Source organism: Podarcis raffonei, chromosome 16, assembly GCF_027172205.1.
Source record: "Podarcis raffonei isolate rPodRaf1 chromosome 16, rPodRaf1.pri, whole genome shotgun sequence".
Taxonomy (NCBI): Eukaryota; Metazoa; Chordata; class Lepidosauria; order Squamata; family Lacertidae; genus Podarcis; species Podarcis raffonei.
The window spans coordinates 29,413,786-29,433,748 of record NC_070617.1 but is presented as its reverse complement, the minus strand read 5'-3'; the positions used below and the strand labels follow the sequence as shown (position 1 = coordinate 29,433,748).

General features: G+C 47.9%; 1 protein-coding gene across 1 annotated transcript; it reads right to left on the bottom strand.

The window, feature by feature from the left end:
• Positions 1–356: 356 nt before the first annotated feature.
• On the bottom strand, positions 357–11,587 carry CCDC116 (coiled-coil domain containing 116). Its single transcript, XM_053369261.1, has 5 exons — positions 11,480–11,587; positions 10,089–10,207; positions 7,584–8,126; positions 3,249–4,148; positions 357–1,268 (listed from the first exon to the last, which is right to left on the bottom strand). Exons 2-5 carry the CDS (start codon positions 10,146–10,148, stop codon positions 393–395), a joined length of 2,379 nt encoding a protein of 792 aa, XP_053225236.1. The 5' UTR covers positions 10,149–10,207; positions 11,480–11,587; the 3' UTR covers positions 357–392.
• Between the last annotated feature and the right edge of the window lie 8,376 nt (positions 11,588–19,963).

Sequence of the window (19,963 nt, the reverse complement as noted above, 5' to 3'; positions counted from 1 at the left end):
TTTTTGCTGGATAAGACTCACTTTATCCCTCCTAAAAAGTAAGGGGAAATGTGTGTGCGTCTTATGGAGCGAATGCAGGCTGCACAGCTATCACAGAAGCCAGAACAGCAAGAGGGATTGCTGCTTTCACTGCACAGCGATCCCTCTTGCTGTTCTGGCTTCTGAGATTCAGAAGATTTTTTTTCTTGTCTTCCTCCTCCAAAAACTAGGTGCGTCTTGTGGTCTGGTGTGTCTTATAGAGCGAAAAATACGGTATTATTCTCTCTCGTCAGCTAATGGACTTATTGTCTGAGACATTCCACAGATTCCATAGGTGGGCATATACGGTACATATAAATTACAAAACCACGAGGGTATACAAACCTATATGCTTTATTGCTATTATACCAGTTTTAGATTTTAGGCAGATGAGTTTTGCTACCTTCCTCGCTGAGGCTAGACCTTCGAGACGACGACTGTTTCTTCAAATGTTCTCCAGAGTTCTGACTCGGAGCTCCTACTTCGGGCAAAACAGTCCCTGACCCTCTGGCCCCGTCAGGGTCTATGTTTAATTTTTGAGAAGACGATGCCTTTGGCGTCACATTGAGTGGCGACTGGTCTTCAGAATCTGGAGCTTCAAGCAAGGTTTTGCTGTCTTCAGAAGTGATAGATCTCCTTGATACGAATTGGTCTGGAAGTCCTTCGCCCTCTACAGATAACTCCTCAGATTCGCCCTCTCCTAAAGCTACTATATCAAAAATATCTGTTTCTTGGCTGCCCGCTTGCTGGCTACTGGACTCTATTTTTTGCAGTATGCCTGACTTCACTTCCTTCTCCACGGTGCTTTTCATCACCACGACTTTGCCAGTGGGCATGTCAGATTTGAACAGGACGCTCTTCTTCTCCCCCGATTTTTTCTGCAGGTCCCATAGGACTCTCTTTTTCTTGCCTTTCTTCTTGTCTTTCTGCTTCGGGGTCTTGGGCCTCGGTTTGCGCGGCGCGTAGATCTCGTCGTGGACTTTTGACCAGTCGATTTGAGACGACAGTCGTATCCCACTGCCCTTCACTCTCTTGTAGCCGAACATGATCTCCAGCAGGACCTTGGTTACGGGAACCGAGATGAAGCCCAGCTTCTCGGAAAGAAGGGTTTCGTAGTTGTATTTGTACAATATGAGCTTGGCTGCGTTTTCAATCAGGAAATCAATGATGGCTTGCTTCGGGAGGGGCTTGCCTTGCAGGCGGGCACGCTTGATGTCGCTGGGGCTGATGATACGCCTTGAGACAGCAGGCTTGGAACAGTGGAAAGGGAAGACAGAAAGCGTTGAAAGAGCTACTTAACAATGCCATAAAGGTAAAGGGACCCCTGACCATTAGGTCCAGTCGTGACCGACTCTGGGGTTGCGGCGCTCATCTCGCTTTATTGGCCGAGGGAGCTGGCGTACAGCTTCCGGGTCATGTGGCCAGCATGACTAAGCCGCTTCTGGCGAACCAGAGCAGCGCACGGAAACACAGTTTACTTTCCCACCGGAGTGGTACCTATTTATCTACTTGCACTTTGATGTGCTTTCGAACTGCTAGGTTGGCAGGAGCAGGGACCGAGCAACAGGAGCTCACCCCGTCGCGGGGATTCGAACTGCCAACCTTCTGATCGGCAAGTCCTAGGCTCTGTGGTTTAACCCACAGCACCACCCGTGTCCCTAACAATGCCATAGGGCAGTGGTTTTCAACCAGTGTGCCGTGGCACCCTGGGGTGCCTTGAATGATGGTCAGGGGTGCCAGTGGCAACAATAGTCTCTGTCCCTCTTTCCTCCCCCACCTCTGAAGCCCTCTCACATCTCTCCCACCCAAAGGTTTGCACAGCTGTTTGTTGCAGCAGCCCTGGCTACAAAACTACCCAGGCAAATGGTGCCCCTGGGGCTGGCCAGGGGGTGCTTCCCAGGCCCCTGTGGGGCAGTGTGAGGGGGTATCTCTCTCTAGGGCAGGGGGGCAGCTCAGAGACCAGGGGCGGCAGCCCAGAGGATTCTCAAGGCGAGGGGAGAAGAGGGAACACTCTACAAGGAAGGGTGTTCGAAAAAGGGTGAGAGGCTATCAGCTCTGCAGTCGAGGGGTGACATAACTGGGCTCCTGCGCCCCACAAAGGGGCCACAGAAAGAATGTAGTTGGTCAAGGGAGCCGTGGACCAAAAAAGGTTGAAAACCTCTGCCATATGGTATAAGGCTTAGAATTTTTAAAAGGATTATAAAGTAAGGTTTGGCTCATATTTTACTGTAGGGATGGGGCCCAGGGACTGGATGGGGCCCTTGGGCCATCACCCTGCTTTACACCCTCCTTGGTCATTTTTTCCTGGCTAGTATGTATTCCAGTACGTTTCTGAGCACAATTCAAAGTGTTGGTGCTGACCTTTAAAGCCCTAAACGACCTTGGCCCAGTAGACCTGAAGGAGCATCTCCACCCCCATCGTTCAGCCTGGACACTAAGGTCCAGCACCGAGGGCCTTCTGGCGGTTCCCTCACTGCACAAAGTGAAGTTACAGGGAACCAGGCAGAGGGCCTTCTCAGTAGTGGCACCCGCCCTGTGGAACACCGTCCCATCAGAAGTCAAGGTGATAAATAACTATACAACTTTTAGAAGACCCTGGAAATCAGCCCTGTATAGGAAAGTTTATAATGATGTTTTACTGTGTTTGATGTTTTAATTGTTGGAAGCAACCCAGTCAGATGAGTGGCATACAGATAAATTATTTGCATTTATTGTTATTGTTGTTATTGTTGTTATTGTTATTACTGTTCTTCTTATTATCCCTGAACTCTGATAATGCTTCTTGCTTGTCTGGGTAGATGCTAGAGAGGGATGGTTGAGTCAATTAACATTAGTTACTCTACTGACAGTAGCAAGCCACCAGCAAATCACCCCAGCAGGTTGGAGTTAACTATTTATTAGCAAAAACAGGTACTGCATTGTTATTTTTGCCAATGCATTTTGATTATTCTTGTTGCTAACACATGCATTTTCATTCACACTTTATTTTTCAGTACATCGCTCGGCTGGAAAACAGCATTGCAAAATTCAGAAGAAGCGCAAATTTCAAAGGACGGCTGTGTTTTAGTTCACATATTGTTTTGGAAAGCGCAAATTAAGCAAGTTTAAGTGTGGACGGATTCAAAACCTTCTCTCCCCCCCCCCATCTCTATTAGTGGGTAAGGCCTGCAGGACCCTTGTCATACTCCCCAGGTAGGCCGCAGCCTCCCTTTCTTTAGAAATTTACGTACCTGTTTGGACTCAGCAACTCCTTGGGTAGAGTCTTTTTTCTGTCTTGGTTTCGGAAGCGGGGGCGGAACGTATTTCGGTTTGGGTGGGGGCTCCTCTGGTGGCGGCCTTGGCTTCGTTTTCGGCAGCGGAGGCGGCACGTATTTGGGTTTGCGCTGAGCTTCCTCGGGCCCCATAGATTTCCGCTTAGATTTCGGAAGGACTGGTGGTGTATATTTTGGCTTGCCCTTCTCTTCCGGGGATGGGGTTATGGATTCCCCCTTTGCTTTCTTCCTCTTCTCCCTCTCCTTGTCCTTCTCCTTTTCCTTCTCCTTCTCCTTCCCCTTGTCTTTCTTCTTCTTCCCCTTCTTCTTTTTCTTCTTCTTCTTTCCCCCCTCTCCCTCCTTCCCCTCTTCGGATTTGGAGTCACCCTCTTCTGACGTGTCCTCTCCGCTCTCGGAGTCGGCCGAGCCGCTCCTCAGCTCCTCTTCTTCCTCGCCTTCCTCACTCTCCTCCATCGAAGAGGCCCACGGCAGCAGAGGGTGGCCTTGCTCGTCGTAAGTGCCCACAAAGGAGAATCCATCCGCCATTGTCACCTCCAGGACTTTAAGGACCGCTTGGTTTATTATGCATTGAAGAGCCGCGAGGATTTTGTTTTCTTCCAAGAAATCCAGGGCCGAGAAAGGTTCGTTTCCTGGATAGTACAAGGGGATGCTGCTGGGCGTGGGCCGTTTCAGAACACTGGTGATCTCCTTGTGCAGGGACTCTACGGACATCGTCTGCTTTGGGATCTGTTTCCTGAACTTTGCAAAATAATCTCTGTGCGGGGGGTGTAACTTAGTGAAAGACTCTGCCAGTTTGGCCCAAATGTGGAAGTGTTCTTGCCGGAAATAATAACTGTCCCCTGATCGTTCTGAAAATGTCTGCAAGCGAGTAAAGGAAGAGAAAAGAAAGTATATTATAACAGCATCAAAACAAGTAACAAGGGGATGTGTTTGGTCTGGATATTCTAGGTGGAAGCTGGGAACAGACCATTTCATAACTCCCAGATGAGACAACGGAGGAACGTAAAAAACCACCTTACGCTGAACCAAACGACTGGTGCATCTAGCTCAATACTGGCCACACCAATGCTCTTCAGCCTTAGGCTCCCAGATGTTGTTGTACTAAAACATTACCCTTTGCCTAAACTGGTTGGGGATGGTGGGTGTTTTAGTGCAGCAATATCTCAAGGCCCAAGATGGAAAAGCACTGGTGTATAGTGACTGGAAGCAGCACCCTGGGGTTTTGGACAACCATTGCCCAAATGCACACTTGCTCTTCCTCTCTCTTAGCTGCTACATGCAAAGTCAGACCATTGACCTATCTAACTCATTATTGTAATCACTGGCTGGCAACAGCTCTCCAGGTTACAGACAGGGTTCTTTTCCAGCAGGGGTTGAACCTTCCTGCATAGAAAGCAGGTGCTCTTTTGCAGAGCTACCAAAGGCACGGCCAGTGTTCCCATCTTGTTTAGGATTTGCATCCTAAGTAGAGACTTTTGTCCCTGAATCAAGGGTAGGCAACCTCTTGCCCTCCAAATGCTGATGGACTACAACTCCCATCATCCATGACCATGGACCATGCTGGCTGGGACTGATGGGAATCCAGCAACATCTGGAGGGTCTCAGGTTGTCTACTCCTGGTCTACCCCTACAAACTAAATGATTTAGCAACCCAGATCAATCAATCAATCAGAATGACTCTCTGGACAATTTCCACATTCTCCTGTGTCTTTGGGTACTTTCCCGACTTTTCCATTTTCCTTTTTTATCACATCAAACCATTCCCGCAAACAGCAGAATAGTAAAAAGAAAGAAAGGAAAGAAAGGTTGTTATAGGAGACCTGTGATAATCGCTGCACGTTAATAAGTGATCACACAATAGGTACCATTCTTGAAAAGTATGATTCTCATCTTGGAATGACTATTCTTCACCCTCCCCTTCCATGGGCCCCTCCAGATGTCATTTTTTATATTGTGCATTGACAACGATTTGTGCACACAGAATTACCAGGGAGGTCACATGTGTTCCCGCTTTCAGTCATATTCACCCCTGCAAAAAGTTTTGGGAGAGCCACACTGCTTCCTTTTCAATCAGTGCACATCCCATAACTCCCTGCTGAAATCCCGGAATGTTTTATACCACAAATGTTATGGTTTATTTTTGTCCCACTTTTCGTGTTCTATAGCCCGTCCGGACAGCAACAATATAATGGCATTGGGAAACATCACGGAAAAAACTGAAGCAGCATCAATATGGCACTAATTCACTGTTATTGTTATATGTTGCATAAAACACTCACAATAAAACACCCGTCTGGAGGAGCCCGAACCTCTCTTTCAGTTCATGCATCCAGTTTTGGATGCTTACTACACTGTCCCTGCGCAATGGAATTAGAGGAGCCTTCCCGCAGGAGGAAGGATTCCTTAACACAGATGTGGGCATTGTTCATTCCTTGCTGAAGGATGAGCTCTATAGCATTAGAGCAGCGGGGAGGAACATTTTAGGGTCCACAGGACAGATCATTATCAGGATTGGCCCCATGGGCCAGATTTGACAGGGTTTTTTTGGAGGAGGGGTAAAGGTAAAGGGACCCCTGACCATTAGGTCCAGTCGTGACTGACTCTGGGTTTGCGGCACTCATCTCGCTTTATTGGCCGAGGGAGCCGGTGTACAGCTTCCGGGTCATGTGGCCAGCATGATTAAGCCGCTTCTGGCAAACCAGAGCAGCGCACGGAAACGCCATTTACCTTCCCGCCGGAGTGGTACCTATTTATCTACTTGCACTTTGACGTGTTTTGAAACTGCTAGGTTGGCAGGAGCAGGGACTGAGCAACGGGAGCTCACCCCATCCCGGGGATTCGAACCACCGACCTTCTGATCGGCAAGTCCTAGGCTCTGTGGTTTAACCCACAGCGCCACCCGCGTCCCTATTGGAGGAGGGATACCCACCAGTTAAACTCCCCTGCGTAGCTTTGCCCATGCTTCTCCTTTTAAACCCTTATTGTTGGTGCTTTAAATGGGGAACATGGGGACACTTGCAAAGGTAACTGCTTTAAGGCAGTCTCTGTGCTCCAGTTGGGAGTGTGGGGAATGTCTTAAAACGGCTTCTCTTTTAAGTGGCTTCTCCCCTCTGCAACCCCACCACCCACTCAACGGCTTTAATCTTCATTCATCAATTGATGAATGGGGATTACCGTATTTTTCGCTCTATAAGACACACCAGACCACAAGACGCACCTAGTTTTTGGAGGAGGAAAAGAAGAAAAAAAATATTCTGAATCTCAGAAGCCAGAACAGCAGGAGGGATCGCTGCGCAGTGAAAGCAGCAATCCCTCTTGCTGTTCTGGCTTCTGGGATAGCTGCGCAGCCTGCATTCACTCCATAAGATGCGCACACATTTCCCCTTACTTTCTAGGAGGGAAAAAGTGAGTCTTATAGAGCAAAAAATATGGTAAATCCTGTTAGCTAGGCTGCATGATCCTGTTCGTTCCTGGTTGTGCAGCCAATGTAAGATTAAACGCTGTCCTCCTGCCCATCAGCTGACAACACCGGTGATGTCAGCTGATGGGTAGGTGAGCATGATTTGGAGAAAACCTGACAGGCAAAATTGGGCAATTTGATGGGCCAGGTATGGCCCACAGGCCAGAGGTTCCCCACCCCTGCATTAGGGTCACAACATAATTCAAGCCTGGAGTGCAACTGCGATTTTCATCTGTCATTAGCTGCATCACAGGCACTGTCCAGTAGGTTCCTGCGACACTCAAGTTTTATAGAGAACCTTTCCAATTGCCATGCCGCCACTCACTTTGAAAGAATCACATCACACACACACCCCAGGAACAACACGCAGGTTAAGAACCTGCACAGCTATGAGAACAGTAGGAGATTGCAAAGGGAAAAACAGAAGCTTCTGTGCAGGATATTGTCTGCAACCTGACTAAGTAAATGAAATGAGCGTTCAGTGATCTGAAAAAGGCTCAAAGCCATGGCTCCAGGAGGAGTTGGCCACCAGGCATGTGGCTGGAAAAGAACTGCAAAGAAAAGGCTCCCTTTCTACTGCTGGGTCCTGTGGTGCAACAATATGCAACCATCCTATGTCCTTGCACATGCATTATGGAATTGCTGGATTTAGTACACCACTTCCACACCCATAAACACCTCCCCCCCACACACATAGCAGGCTTTTCTGTAGCGGATCCAGACATTTTGTGCAGAAGTTTATTTCCGTGCATGGATTACATTGGCTGGATCAGAGCAGGGAACTCTCAGCGCGGCACGGGAGGTCCGATCCGTCAAGAAAGTCCTCCAAATACCTCTGCGTGGAATCCTCCGGAAACTCCCTCCCTGGGCCTCTCATCTAGCCTCGGGAGCCTGGCGGCATATTTATCCAGGAGGGACATTTTTCCTTCGAGCCTAGGCTCCCTTCTGCTCGTGAGACATGCTTCCCAGTCGTCTTCAGAGCTGGAAGTGGCCGAGGTGGTGTGGTACCTAGACTGTGAGCTGCAGGAGAAGGACCACGACCTGCTGTCCATGCTGGAGCCGGATTCTTCTTCGATATCAAATATCGGGTCTCCATCCTCGGTCGTCACTCGCCTTAGCTTCCGCACAGCATCCTCAACGATGTTCTGAAGGCTTTCCAGGACTTCCTCGTCAGCTAAGAAATCCACAAACTCTGAGAATTCGTTGGCGAGGTGGCTGCTTTCGCCGTGACTGCTGGAGCGCTGCTTTCGTTTCCCTTTGCCTGGGCTGAAAGCTTTGAACTCAGAAGCTGTGGTGGCGGCGAACTGGTCCCGGAATTGGCAGCGGGAAGGTGGCCTCAGGATGTTTCTCCAGTCAGAGGGATCTCCTTGTCTCAGCTGTAGACAAGGAAAAACCAGGGTGAAAAGGGGAATTGGGTCTGAAGTTACTGGGACTGTATCAAAAATGCGTGTAACGCCAGCAATGCAGGCAGTGATATAGTGGAGGGGAAAGCACAGGGGTGTGTAGTTCTGGGACTTTTTTCAGAGCAGGAATTATGACAGCTTTGGCCTGGTTAATTGGCAGCTCTGGTGAGTGGAGGAGGTGATAATAAGGCTTTCAAGTTTTTTTTGTGGCAGAATAGTGTGAGGAAACAAGCAGGTAGAGAGAGGCTAGTCACTGCCTTCCTTTCCTTTGTTGGGGGTCCCTACTTCATGCTAGCAATTTAAATGGTAACACTTCCTTTTACAATTATTTGAACTTTTCATTGAAAGAAGAAGAAGAAGAGTTTGGATTTGATATCCCGCTTTATCACTCCCCGAAGGAGTCTCAAAGCGGCTAACATTCTCCTTTCCCTTCCTCGCCCACAACAAACACTCTGTGAGGTGAGTGAGGCTGAGAGACTTCAGAGAAGTGTGACTGGCCCAAGGTCACCCAGCAGCTGCATGTGGAGGAGCGGGGATGTGAACCCGGTTCCCCAGATTGCAAGACTACTGCTCTTAACCACTACACCACACTGGTTTACATTTCAGCTGGCTGAAGACCTTTTGTTGAAGCTCAATGGGTTTTACAAGTTGAACCAATGCCATCAGAAGCAAACACTACTGACAGCTGAGTGGTGCTAACAAAGCTGTCGATTTTGGTGCTCTAGTTTTCTCATTTTTCAATCTTAATTTCAGCTCTCCACATTTCTGCAGCAATTTGCCTTTTTAAAAAAACCCCATGAAAATATATCAGCAGAGTGCAAATTTCTCCCGATGAACACGGGTTTGCATGCAGTTTTGATTAATATACACATTTTTGCAAGCAATTTCCTTAAAAGCTAATGCATCTGTGTATGTTATTTTCACTAATGTATCTTTTCTGTGCATGTTTTCTTGCTCATAGATGCATTTTTGTACATATTCTTTGGAGAACCGCATTGCAAAATTCAGGTAAGGGTAAAGGGACCCCTGACCATTAGGTCCAGTCATGGCCGACTCTGGGGTTGTGGCGCTCATCTCGCTTTGCTGGCCGAGGGAGCCGGTGTACAGCTTCCGGGTCATGTGGCCAGCATGACTAAGCCGCTTCTGGCGAACCAGAGCAGCACATGGAAATGCCGTTTGTCTTCCCCCCAGAGCGGTACCTATTTATCTACTTGCACTTTGAGGTGCTTTCAAACTGCTAGATTGGCAGGAGCTGGGACTGAGCAACGGGAGCTCACCCCGTCGTGGGGATTCGAACCGCCGACATTCTGATCGGCAAGTCCTAGGCTCTGTGGTTTAACCCACAGCACCACCTGCGTCCCCAAAATTCAGGTAGGTTCAGATAAAACCAGGTTCCTTAAAACCGGGCCCACAATACTCAAGTCGTGCCTTCTAGTGGTTATGAGCCATGCATCAGAGCCATGGGGAACCACTAACAGTGACTCCCCTGAAGAACTCTACAAATTGGCAGGAATATAAGGGATCAGGCAGTCCTTGAGCTATCCTGGACGGCAGCTGGCTTTTGAGTGCTGCCACCCCCTCCTGCCACCTAAGACTGACAAGTCCAATGTCAAAGTAGGGCAGCACCGGAGGGCACTTTGCTTGTTGCGTTTATTATGCCACTTTTTGCTCCATGAAGCTCAAGGTGACTGGCATATTCGGTTCTCCCCTTCCTCATTTAACCCCTACAACAACCCTGTGAGGTAGGTTAGGCTGAGAGTCAGTGACTGGCCCAAGGTCAGCCAGTGAGCTTTATGGCTGAGTAGGGATTCAAACCCTGGTCTCCCAGGTCACAGTCCAACACTCTAACCACTACACTGACTCTGCTTGAGTCACTCCCCTTCCTCGAATAGGATGGCCAAGGGCAACCCATTTCTGTCTCCCTTTAGGCCTTACCTGAGGTCCCCTGAGGCTTTCATCATCTGCCAGATAGCCGGAATATCTACGACTCTCCATGGTGCTGAAAGGACAGCGGCTGTCCCCTCCTTTCTTTTCACACCTTCTGTCTCCTCTTCCTGCACAAACAGACACACAGAAATAAGAGTGTTGTTATTATTTTACGGGACGTGGGTGGCGCTGTGGGTTAAACCACAGAGCCTAGGACTTGCCGATCAGAAGGTTGGCGGTTCGAATCCCTGCGACTGGGTGAGCTCCCGTTGCTCAGTCCCTGCTCCTGCCAACCTAGCAGTAGATAAATAGGTACCACTCCGGCGGGAAGGTAAACGGCGTTTCCGTGTGCTGCTCTGGTTCGCCAGAAGCAGCTTAGTCATGCTGGCCACATGACCCGGAAGCTGTACACCGGCTCCCTCGGTCAATAAAGCGAGATGAGCACCGCAACCCCAGAGTCGGCCATGACTGGACCTAACGGTCAGGGGTCCCTTTACCTTTCCTTTACTATTATTTTACAAAGAGGGGTGTAAAGTGGGGAAGCTACAGAATACATCACATCCATCGATTTGGACGCTTCCTTCAAAAGCGAATTCCTAATGAAAGGTCTAGGAAGGGAAGGAAAGCGCTCATCAACATTTTCATAGAGGGAAAATATTTTGTGTGTGAATGATATTGGAGTTTGGTAGCAAAAGAGCGAAGATGTGGACCTGGCAAGGGACAGAGGGTTTCATTTCGATATAAATATATACATACTTATAAACCGCCAGCACTTTCAAAACATCATGACACCATACAGTAAAACCATTAAAACGTTGTAAAATTACATAGCCATAAAAACAGAACGAATTGAGCTACGCTCAATCAATTCTATAAAAACACTCAGTGGAACCAAATAGTTTTAAGCAGGAGGTGAAATATTGAAATTGTAGGTGCCTGTTAGATTTCAGTAGCAGCAGTATTCCAGATTGGTGCCACTGCACTTGGTTTCATGAGGTCTAGAAACTCTGAAAGCGGAGGCAATTAATATACCGTATTTTTCGCTCTATAAGATGCACCAGACCATAAGACACACCTAATTTTTGGAGGAGGAAAACAAGAAAAAAAATATTCTGAATCCCAGAAGCCAGAACAGCAAGAGGGATCGCTGCGCAGCGAAAGCAGCGATCCCTCTTGCTGTTCTGGCTTCTGGGATAGCTGCGCAGCCTGCATTCGCTCCATAAGACGCACACACATTTCCCCTTACTTTTTAGGAGGGAAAAAGTGAGTCTTATCCAGCAAAAAATACGGTAGATAAATCCCAGTTCCAATGCACGTATGACAACCAAACCCTTCCATATCCAAGTATGTCCCATATGCGATGTGCCAGCCTTTTTTTTAAAAACCCAACTGCTACTCACAATTGTGTTCATTAAGGGTGAAAAATCCCAGATTATGAGAGGTGAGGCCGGGGTTTCTTCACCTCTCCAAATTCCTCGTTGAGGATCCTGCCCAGCGGGCTACCTAGCATCGAGGGGTTTTGCCAACGTGAGGAAGTCTCTTCCCTCAAATGTTCATGCGGAAGCCAAAGAACTGCTTATGCCTCTCAGAGAACCTTGCTCTGTCATTGTTAGGTAACGGATCCTGTCTGTTTGCCCGTGCAATTCCATTCATTTGCATAGAACATTCCTATCGCAGAGCCCAGCTCTCAAAGTGCGAGTTCATCTAGCGCAAAGGTGGGAAGCCCTTTCCAGATCAGGGGCCACATTCCCTTCTAGGCAATGCCCAGAGGGCCAGGTGTGAGGGGTGGGCGTGGCCGGAGGCAAAAGGTGGGGGCGGAGCAATGAACGCCCATCTTACCTTTCTACAGTGGGCTAGTTTCTACAAACACACAGACACGCCCCTCTCAGCCCTCCATCCAGATAAGTGATACAAATGAGGAGAGATCAAGGACCCACTCCAACCAGCCAAACCACCAAAGGAGGATCCAAAATAGATCTGGTGAGGGGTGTGGCCTGGAGAGGAGGTGTGGTCTGATACCTGATAGGGAGAGGCTTAGAGTGATGCATTTATGCCCTGGACTTGAGGTTCTCCAACCCTGAGCTAGCTTGTTGGTGCAAGAAATCCAGACTCGGAAGCATAGCTGTCAACTTACAGATTTGAAAATAAGGGGCCAGCAGCCTCGAAAATAAGGGATCAGCAACCAAAATAAGGGATTTTCCCAGCACAGGTATTTTCAACTTCTGAGCCCCCCGAGCCAAAGGCAGAAAGCCCAGTCAGCAGCCAAACAAAGCCTCAAGTGGTGGTTCCCACAGTGCAGCAACCCGGCAAAGGGGATGCCGCAAGGAAAACCGCCGTCTTCTCTCCGCTGGGAAGTGCTGAGCAAAGGCGAGTCCCCAGGCAACGCAGCCAATTTGATCAGCACAGGGCATGCAAGCTCCACCCCCCAGTCGTTCTTAGACTCCTTATTGGGTGAGCAACGCAGCCAAGCAACACAGGTGGAGCCTCCCTCCTCCCTGGCCAGCAGGGAGAGAGGGAGAGGAGCTGCTTTCTTTGAAACCCGGGAAATTTAAGGGACATCATCAATTAGGGACCAGCAGCGGGACACAGCGCTGGGATAAGGGAGTTTCCCGCCAAATAAGGGACGGTTGACAGCTATGCTTGGAAGTCTTTCTTTGAAAGCACAATCTGAGGGAAATCACAGCCAGAGGGGAGCTATATGTTCCATGTTTCTGAAAGGCACTCTTTGTATCCTCCAGACATGTATGATTGGGGCTTTTTTCAGCCGGAACTCAGTTCCGGCACCTCTCAGGTGGGCACCATGGCCAGTATAAGAGAACAAGGGAGGCTTTCGTGGTGAGTTTCGGCACCTCTTTTTCTAGAAAAATAGAACTGTGTATGACCCAGCTGCAGCTATTATTAAATGGGCAGGAGACAAGGAATTACGAGCCAGGATCAGATGTTGTCCTAAAAGACAGGGCAGGATTTAGGCATTGGACTACTGCAATGCGCTCTACGTGGGGCTACCTTTGAAGGTGACATGGAAACTGCAATTCATCCAGAATGCAGCAGCTAGACTGGTGACTGGGAGCGGACGCCGGGACCACATAACACCGGTCCTGAGAGATCTGCATTGGCTACCAGTATGTTTCCGAGCACAATTCAAAGTGTTGGTGCTGACCTTTAAAGCCCTAAATGGCCTCGGTCCTCTATACCTGAAGGAGCGTCTCCACCCCCATCGTTCAGCCCGGACACTGAGATCCAGCACTGAGGGCCTTCTGGCGGTTGCCTCATTGCAAGAAGTGAGGTTACAGGGAACCAGGCAGAGGTCCTTCTTGGTAGTGACGCCCACTCTGTGGAACGCCCTCCCTTCAGATGTGAAGGAAATAAGCAGCTATCTTCTTTTTAAAAGATATCTGAAGGCAGCCCTGTTTAGGGAAGTTTTTAATATTTAAAGCTGTATTGTTTTTAACACTTGATTGGAAGCCGCCCAGAGTGGCTGGGGAAACTCAGCCAGATGAGCGGGGTATAAATAATAAATTATTATTATTATTAGTAGTAGTAGTAGTAGTAGTATCTTGCTTGGAGCTGGCATATCTAAAATCCACACCAGCCTCCACTTGTCCATTTGAAAAGCCATACCTCTGTAGCAGAGAGCCTGCTTTGCAGGCAGGAGGTCGCAGGTTCAATCCTCAGCATCTCCAGATTTAAAAAAATTGATCAGGTAGGAGGCAATGGGAAACTTTCAGCCCCAGATCCTAGACAGACGCTGTCAGCCTGGGCTGGAGGGAGAAATCAGTGGAGACCTGGTATGAGGCAGTTTCTTACCTTACCAGACTGGAAGCTGGGGCTGTGCACTTGGTGGAAGAGGCTCCCAAGTGCCACTGAATATCCACTGCTCCAACCACTTTTGCCCACTGGCGTGCAGCCTCCAGTGGTTTGCCCTGAGGATTTTGCAGCCCCCGGGGGATGAAAAACACCCCTTGCCCTTTATGCAAGCTTTCATCGGCTACAGTTTGCTTTTCTCTCGCACGCCGGTGCACAAATACGTTTTCTGCAGGTTTGGGACCCTACCCCGACTAGAGAAACCTGAATTTCATGCCCATCCCAACACACCACACAACTATCTGTAAGGCAAAAACTGCAGGAAGAATGTTGCTTGGCTGCATATTCCTTTGTGTATGGCCTGGGTTTATTCCTCTACATAAAAAAGAAAGAGTTCTGGTATGTGTGTGTGTGTTTTACAAAAGATTCCTTGTCTGCTGCGTCTTGGCACGTCAAAGACAACATTCCAGCTGATAAGAATGGCAAATTTTGAACAGGGCTGGGAGGGAGAGGAGCCTTGCGAGCAGAAATCGTGGCTGGCTTGGGGGAAGACGGTTGTCTTCCCAGCATCATTTAGTGACTCAGTTGTGGGGAAGGGCCATAGCTGCCAGTCAGTGGAGACAATGCTGAACTAAATGGACCAATGCTGCCACGGAGAGAAGAGATGGTAGCTCAGCAGTAGAGCATCTGTTTGCATGTCAAAGGTCTCCAGCAACTTCTGATAGCTGTCAACTTACAGATTTGAAAATAAGGAACCAGCAGCCTCGAAAATAAGGGCTCAGCAGCCAAAATAAGGGATTTTCCCAGCACAGGTATGTTCTACTTCTGAGCCCCTCCGAGCCAAAGGCAGAAAGCCCAGCCAGCAGCCAAACGAAGCCTCAAGCGGTGGTTCCCACAGTGCAGCAACCTGGCAAAGGGGATGCAGCAAGGAAAACCACCATCACCTCTCTGCTGGGAAGCGCTGAGCAAAGGCGAGTACCCAGGCAACGCAGCCGATTTGATCGTCACAAGGCATGCAAGCTCCACCCCCCAGTCGTTCTTAGACTCCTTATTGGGTGAGCAACGCAGCCAAGCAACACGGTTGGAGCCTCCCTCCTCCCTGGCCGGCAGGGAGGGAGGGAGAAGAGCTGCTTCCTTTGAAACCCAGGAAATTTAAGGGACATCATCAATAAGAGACAGCAGCGGGACACAGTGCTGGGATAAAGGACTTTCCCACCAAATAAGGGACGGTTGACAGCTATGGATAGGACTGGAAAGGGCCCCTGGCTGAAACCCTGGATAACTTCTGCCAGTCAGTGCAGACAATACTGAACCAGTGGTATAAGGCAGCCTGCTATGTTCTTGCAGCCCTAATTTCATAAGAATGTCAGAGGAGCCCCTCTGGATCTAGTCAAAGGCTAGTCTAATGCAGCCCGTGTCTCACAGCGACCATTCAGAGACAATAACATAGTTGGAAGTGGGGAGGAGAAGTTTGTGGAATTGCCCCCTTCCAGTTCCCATAGTAATCCCTCCCTCAACATCTGAAGGACCACGTTCCCCAGTGGGGAGTTAGATGAAGCAGCAAAAGATTCTTGTAAAACGAACAACTTGTCTTTTCCTTTTATTGCAACGGTGCTTATCTTCCTATATACATACAAATGCAAGGCTGTCATCACACAGCCCCCATTGGAGGAGTTGTCATGCCACATCACAATCCTGGATTTGGATGTATTCAGAGCACATGGAGTAGGAAGGGGAAACTCTAGGAAGCTGATAATGTGTTTGGCCGTGGGAGAGAATAGCGGGAAGATTGGTAACCACTTTGATTGAAAAGTGGTATATAAAATAACCAAGGGATGCAGGTGGTGCTGTGGTCTGAACCACTGGGCCTCTTGGGCTTGCCAATCGGAAGATCAGCAGTTTGAATCCCTGTGACAGGATGAGCTCCCGTTGCTCTGTCCCAGCTTCTGCCAACCTAGCAGTTCGAAAGCAAGCCAGTACAAGTAGATAAATAGGTACCGCTGCGGTGGGAAGGTAAAGGGTGTTTCCATGCGCTCTGGTTTCCATCACGGTGTTCCATTGCGCCAGAAGCGGTTTAGTCCTGCTGGCCACATGACCCGTTAAGCTGTCTGTGGACAAACGCCGGCTCCCTCAGCCTGAAAGCGAGATGAGTGCTGCAACCCCATAGTCACCTTTAACTGGACTTAATCGTCCAGGGGTCCTTCACCTTTTATATAAAATAAACATAAATAAATAAGCAAATGTTGCTGGAGTCCAGTCCTCATCATTCCTGACCACTGGCCATGCCCCTCCCCAACACCCTTGCCATTTTTCTGCAAGAGATGTCTGTTTACAGGTCGATAGGAGTTTTCTGCCAGATGTATTTATAGAGGTAGGCTCTGTTCTAATTTTATATTATTATATTTAATGGCAAGAGAGAAGCACAGCCCTCCCAGGTGTCACTGGACTCTCAACTCTCATCAGCTCCAGCCAGTGATGAGAGTTGATGGTCACAGGTTGTCCTCACCGGACTTGTCTACACTGGCAAAAAAGGCGATTCTGCTAGGGAGGGGACTAGGCAATATCCAGACCATTGCTCCTTTTCTGGCTGATAGTAGAAGCTCCCTTTGCCATGGCATTCTTCCTGAGGTGTGCGTGCAGGATGAAACCCTCCAGAGGCCCTTTGGTGGAGGGAGAGGACCAGGGAGAGCAGTTCAGATCTCCACTGCTGTCCTCAGAATCACAGGTAGGATGATGTGTGGCTGCTGCCATCTACAGGATGATATGAGAACAATGCAAATCTGGGTGTTGAGCTGAGCAGGAGGGGGTTCAAATCCCCACTCAGCCATGAAATTCCTGGGGGACACCTTGGGGCTGTTAGCCACTGCCTCTCAGCCTAACCTACCTGTCAGGGTTGTTGTGACGTGGCCATTTCTCCTCCCTCTTTCTTCTGTCCCATTTTCTCTCTGATGCTGCCTTTCATGTGGCTCTGGTGGCGCTGTGGTCTAAACCACGGAGCCTCTTGGGCTTGCCGATCGGAAGGTCGGCGGTTCAAATCCCTGTGACGGGGTGAGCTCCCGTTGCTCTGTCCCAGCTCCTGCCAACTTAGCAATTCAAAAGCATGCCAGTGCAAGTAGATAAATAGGTACCACGGTGACGGGAAGGTAAACAGTGTTTCCGTGCGCTCTGGTTTCCATCACGGTATCCCATTGTGCCAGAAGCGGTTTAGTCCTGCCGGCCACATGACCCGGAAAGCTGTCTGTGGACAAACACCGGCTCCCTCAGTCTGAAGTGAGATGAGCTCTGCACCCCATAGGGTATCCTTTACCTTTACCCTTTTTTTTGGCCCATGTCCCCACCCAGCTGGCAGACAAAGGAAGGCTAGATTGCTCTTCCCAGAAAGCCTAAACTATTTACTTTCAGCGGATGACTTTTAAAAATTGGGAAAGGGGAGCAATTGCTGTGTTCAGCAAGATGGAGAATAATTGAGAAGACACCACGATGAAGCGCTCCACTGCATGAGTCCTGGGCACCGATTCTCTTTTTTTATATATAAATTTTTATTAGTTTTCAGCATATCATTTTCAACAATAATTAAACATACTTTCATATCTTATACCATTTTTTTTGACTTCCATCAATCACATCTGAAAATTTTCCAATCTAATCACTTAATATACACTTCTTACTTTCACTATTACATTTAAATCTCATAACTAATATATTCTTTCTCTACTTTGCAATATTTCATATATTTCTCCTTACAAAACTTCCTATAGTCATACTAGCGTAATTTGTTGATTACAATTGCTCTTCAAATAGTTTGTATATTTCTTCCAATCGTCTGTGAATCTCTGGTTCTGCAGGTTTCGAATCCTTCCTGTCATTTTATCTAATTCTGCGTAGTCCATTAATTTTGTCTGCCATTCTTCTTCCGTCGGAATTTCTTCTTGCTTCCATTTCTGGGCTAACAATACTCTTGCCACTGTTGTTGCATATAAAAAGAATGTAACATCTTGCCTATTAATATCACCTCCTGGGCACCAATTCTCAGGGCATAAACCTGAGCCATCGTGGTGGTACCCTCCCAGGTGAACATGCAAGCGCAACATCTGTCCTAGCCCATCAAGCAGCCAAATTGACATTTTATCTAGCAAATACTCCTTATACACCCTCTTCAACAACTCTTTTTTTTTTAAACTTTTGCTTGCAACACAGTTTATAAATCTGCAAATTAATAGCATAAAAATACTATAAAATAGTTTAAAACAATTTAACGGTAAGATTTTAAAGAAGAGCAGATAAAACCAATAAAAACTCAATCAGCACTGAAACAGCAGAGGCCACAATGAAACATGTTAAGATGAGCCATAAATAAAGGCAAAAATCCAGTTGGCACAATATAAAGGGCCTGTTTAAATTCAGGAAGTCTTCTTTTTTTATATATAATATTTTTTATTAATTTTCAACAAAACAAAAATACATATTGCACCACATTATAACTTTAACAAATTTTCTCTTTTTTGACTTCCTTCAGCCTCTCTGACAATCATCCGAATTCAACCTTTTAATTACACATTTCCTAATTTTGCTATTGCCTTTTACCGAACCTTTTCATATCCATTTTTCTTTCTTGCAATATTTCTTAGATTTTTACAGAGCTTCTTTTAATGCCACTAACGTTATTTCATTATCACTTATGATTTCCCAATAGTCCACTAGCTTTCCCCAGTCCTCGATAAACTTTTGATCGCGTTGATATCTGATCTTTCCTGTTAGTTTGTCAAGTTCTGCATAGTCCATCAGCTTCAATCTCCACTCATCCAATGTTGGTGTTAGTTCCTGCTTCCATACCCTCTTCAACAACTCACCTTTGTAGAATACTCTTCTGCAGATTGAATATCCAGTATCTCTAGGCAGAACCTTGTTAGATCGGACTGTAAACATTCTCCCAAGTTGGTATGGAATCTTAATTGTTCTGAACTTGTGCCATTTCATACTATCATGTGTGGAACGTTTTTCTTCTATGCAGCTGGGCAGAGCACCTTGTCAGGGAGCCCCAATATGAAACAAATCAATAAACAAACAAACAACAACAAAATTTGGGGCAGGGGCCACATAAAAGTAAGCTGGGGGCCACATATATCTGTAGGGCATGCCTGTTCTAAGGAGACAGATGGCACTTTTTCCCTGGGAAGGACTGATTGTTAAACCTCTCTGATAACTGTAGCTCAGTGCAGGAATAAGGTTCTCCAAGAAAGTGTCAGTGCCCTAAACAAACTGTGTTTCCCAGGTTCTTTAGGGGAAGCCTTGACTGTTTTAAAGTGGTTCGATACCGCTTTAAATGTGTAGTGCAGACGTGTCCTCTGTCTCTGGATGGAGAAGGCAGAGGAGATCATGCAATTTAGGATGGAGGTGGTCCTGGGCTGGTCTCTGCCTTTCGCCTGCCTTGCTTTGGTTGTTATGAAGACTAAAGATGGGGTTAAACCAACATAAGAAGCTGCTTTATATGGAGTCAAACCACAGCTGCACCCAGCTCACTATTGTCCATCTACCGTTGAGCTATGCTCCCTTCCTCAGCTACACCAGGAGGATCAAAATATAAACTAATAGGCAATCCACACCACACATTTAAAGCACAGTCAGTGCACATGACTTCTGACAAAGAACCTTGGAAATTCTTTGGCTCCGATAACAGTGATGTTATGGGGACACAGGTGGCGCTGTGGGTTAAACCACAGAGCCTAGGACTTGCCGATCAGAAGGTCGGCGGTTCAAATCCCCACGACAGAGTGAGCTCCCGTTGCTCAGTCCCTGCTTCTGCCAACCTAGCAGTTCGAAAGCACGTCAAAGTGCAAGTAAATAAATAGGTACCGCTCCAGCGGGAAGGTAAACGGCGTTTCTGTGTGCTGCTTTGGTTTGCCAGAAGCGGCTTAGTCATGCTGGCCACATGACCCCGGAAACTGTACGCCGGCTCCCTTGGCCAATAAAGCGAGATGAGCGCCGCAACCCCAGGGTCGTCTGCGACTGGACCTAATGGCCAGGGGTCCCTTTACCTTTACCTAGTGCACATGACTTCTGACAAAGAACCTTGAGAATTC

Coding starts and splice junctions, on each gene's coding strand:
- CCDC116 (XM_053369261.1), bottom strand. CDS start 10,148: ATGGAGAGTCGTAGATATTCCGGCTATCTGGCAGATGATGAAAGCCTC. Junction 8,127..10,088: donor AAAGCCTCAGGGGACCTCAG/GTAAGGCCTAAA, acceptor CCTTGTCTACAG/CTGAGACAAGGAGATCCCTC. Junction 4,149..7,583: donor CCGGAGGATTCCACGCAGAG/GTATTTGGAGGA, acceptor ACTCGCTTGCAG/ACATTTTCAGAACGATCAGG.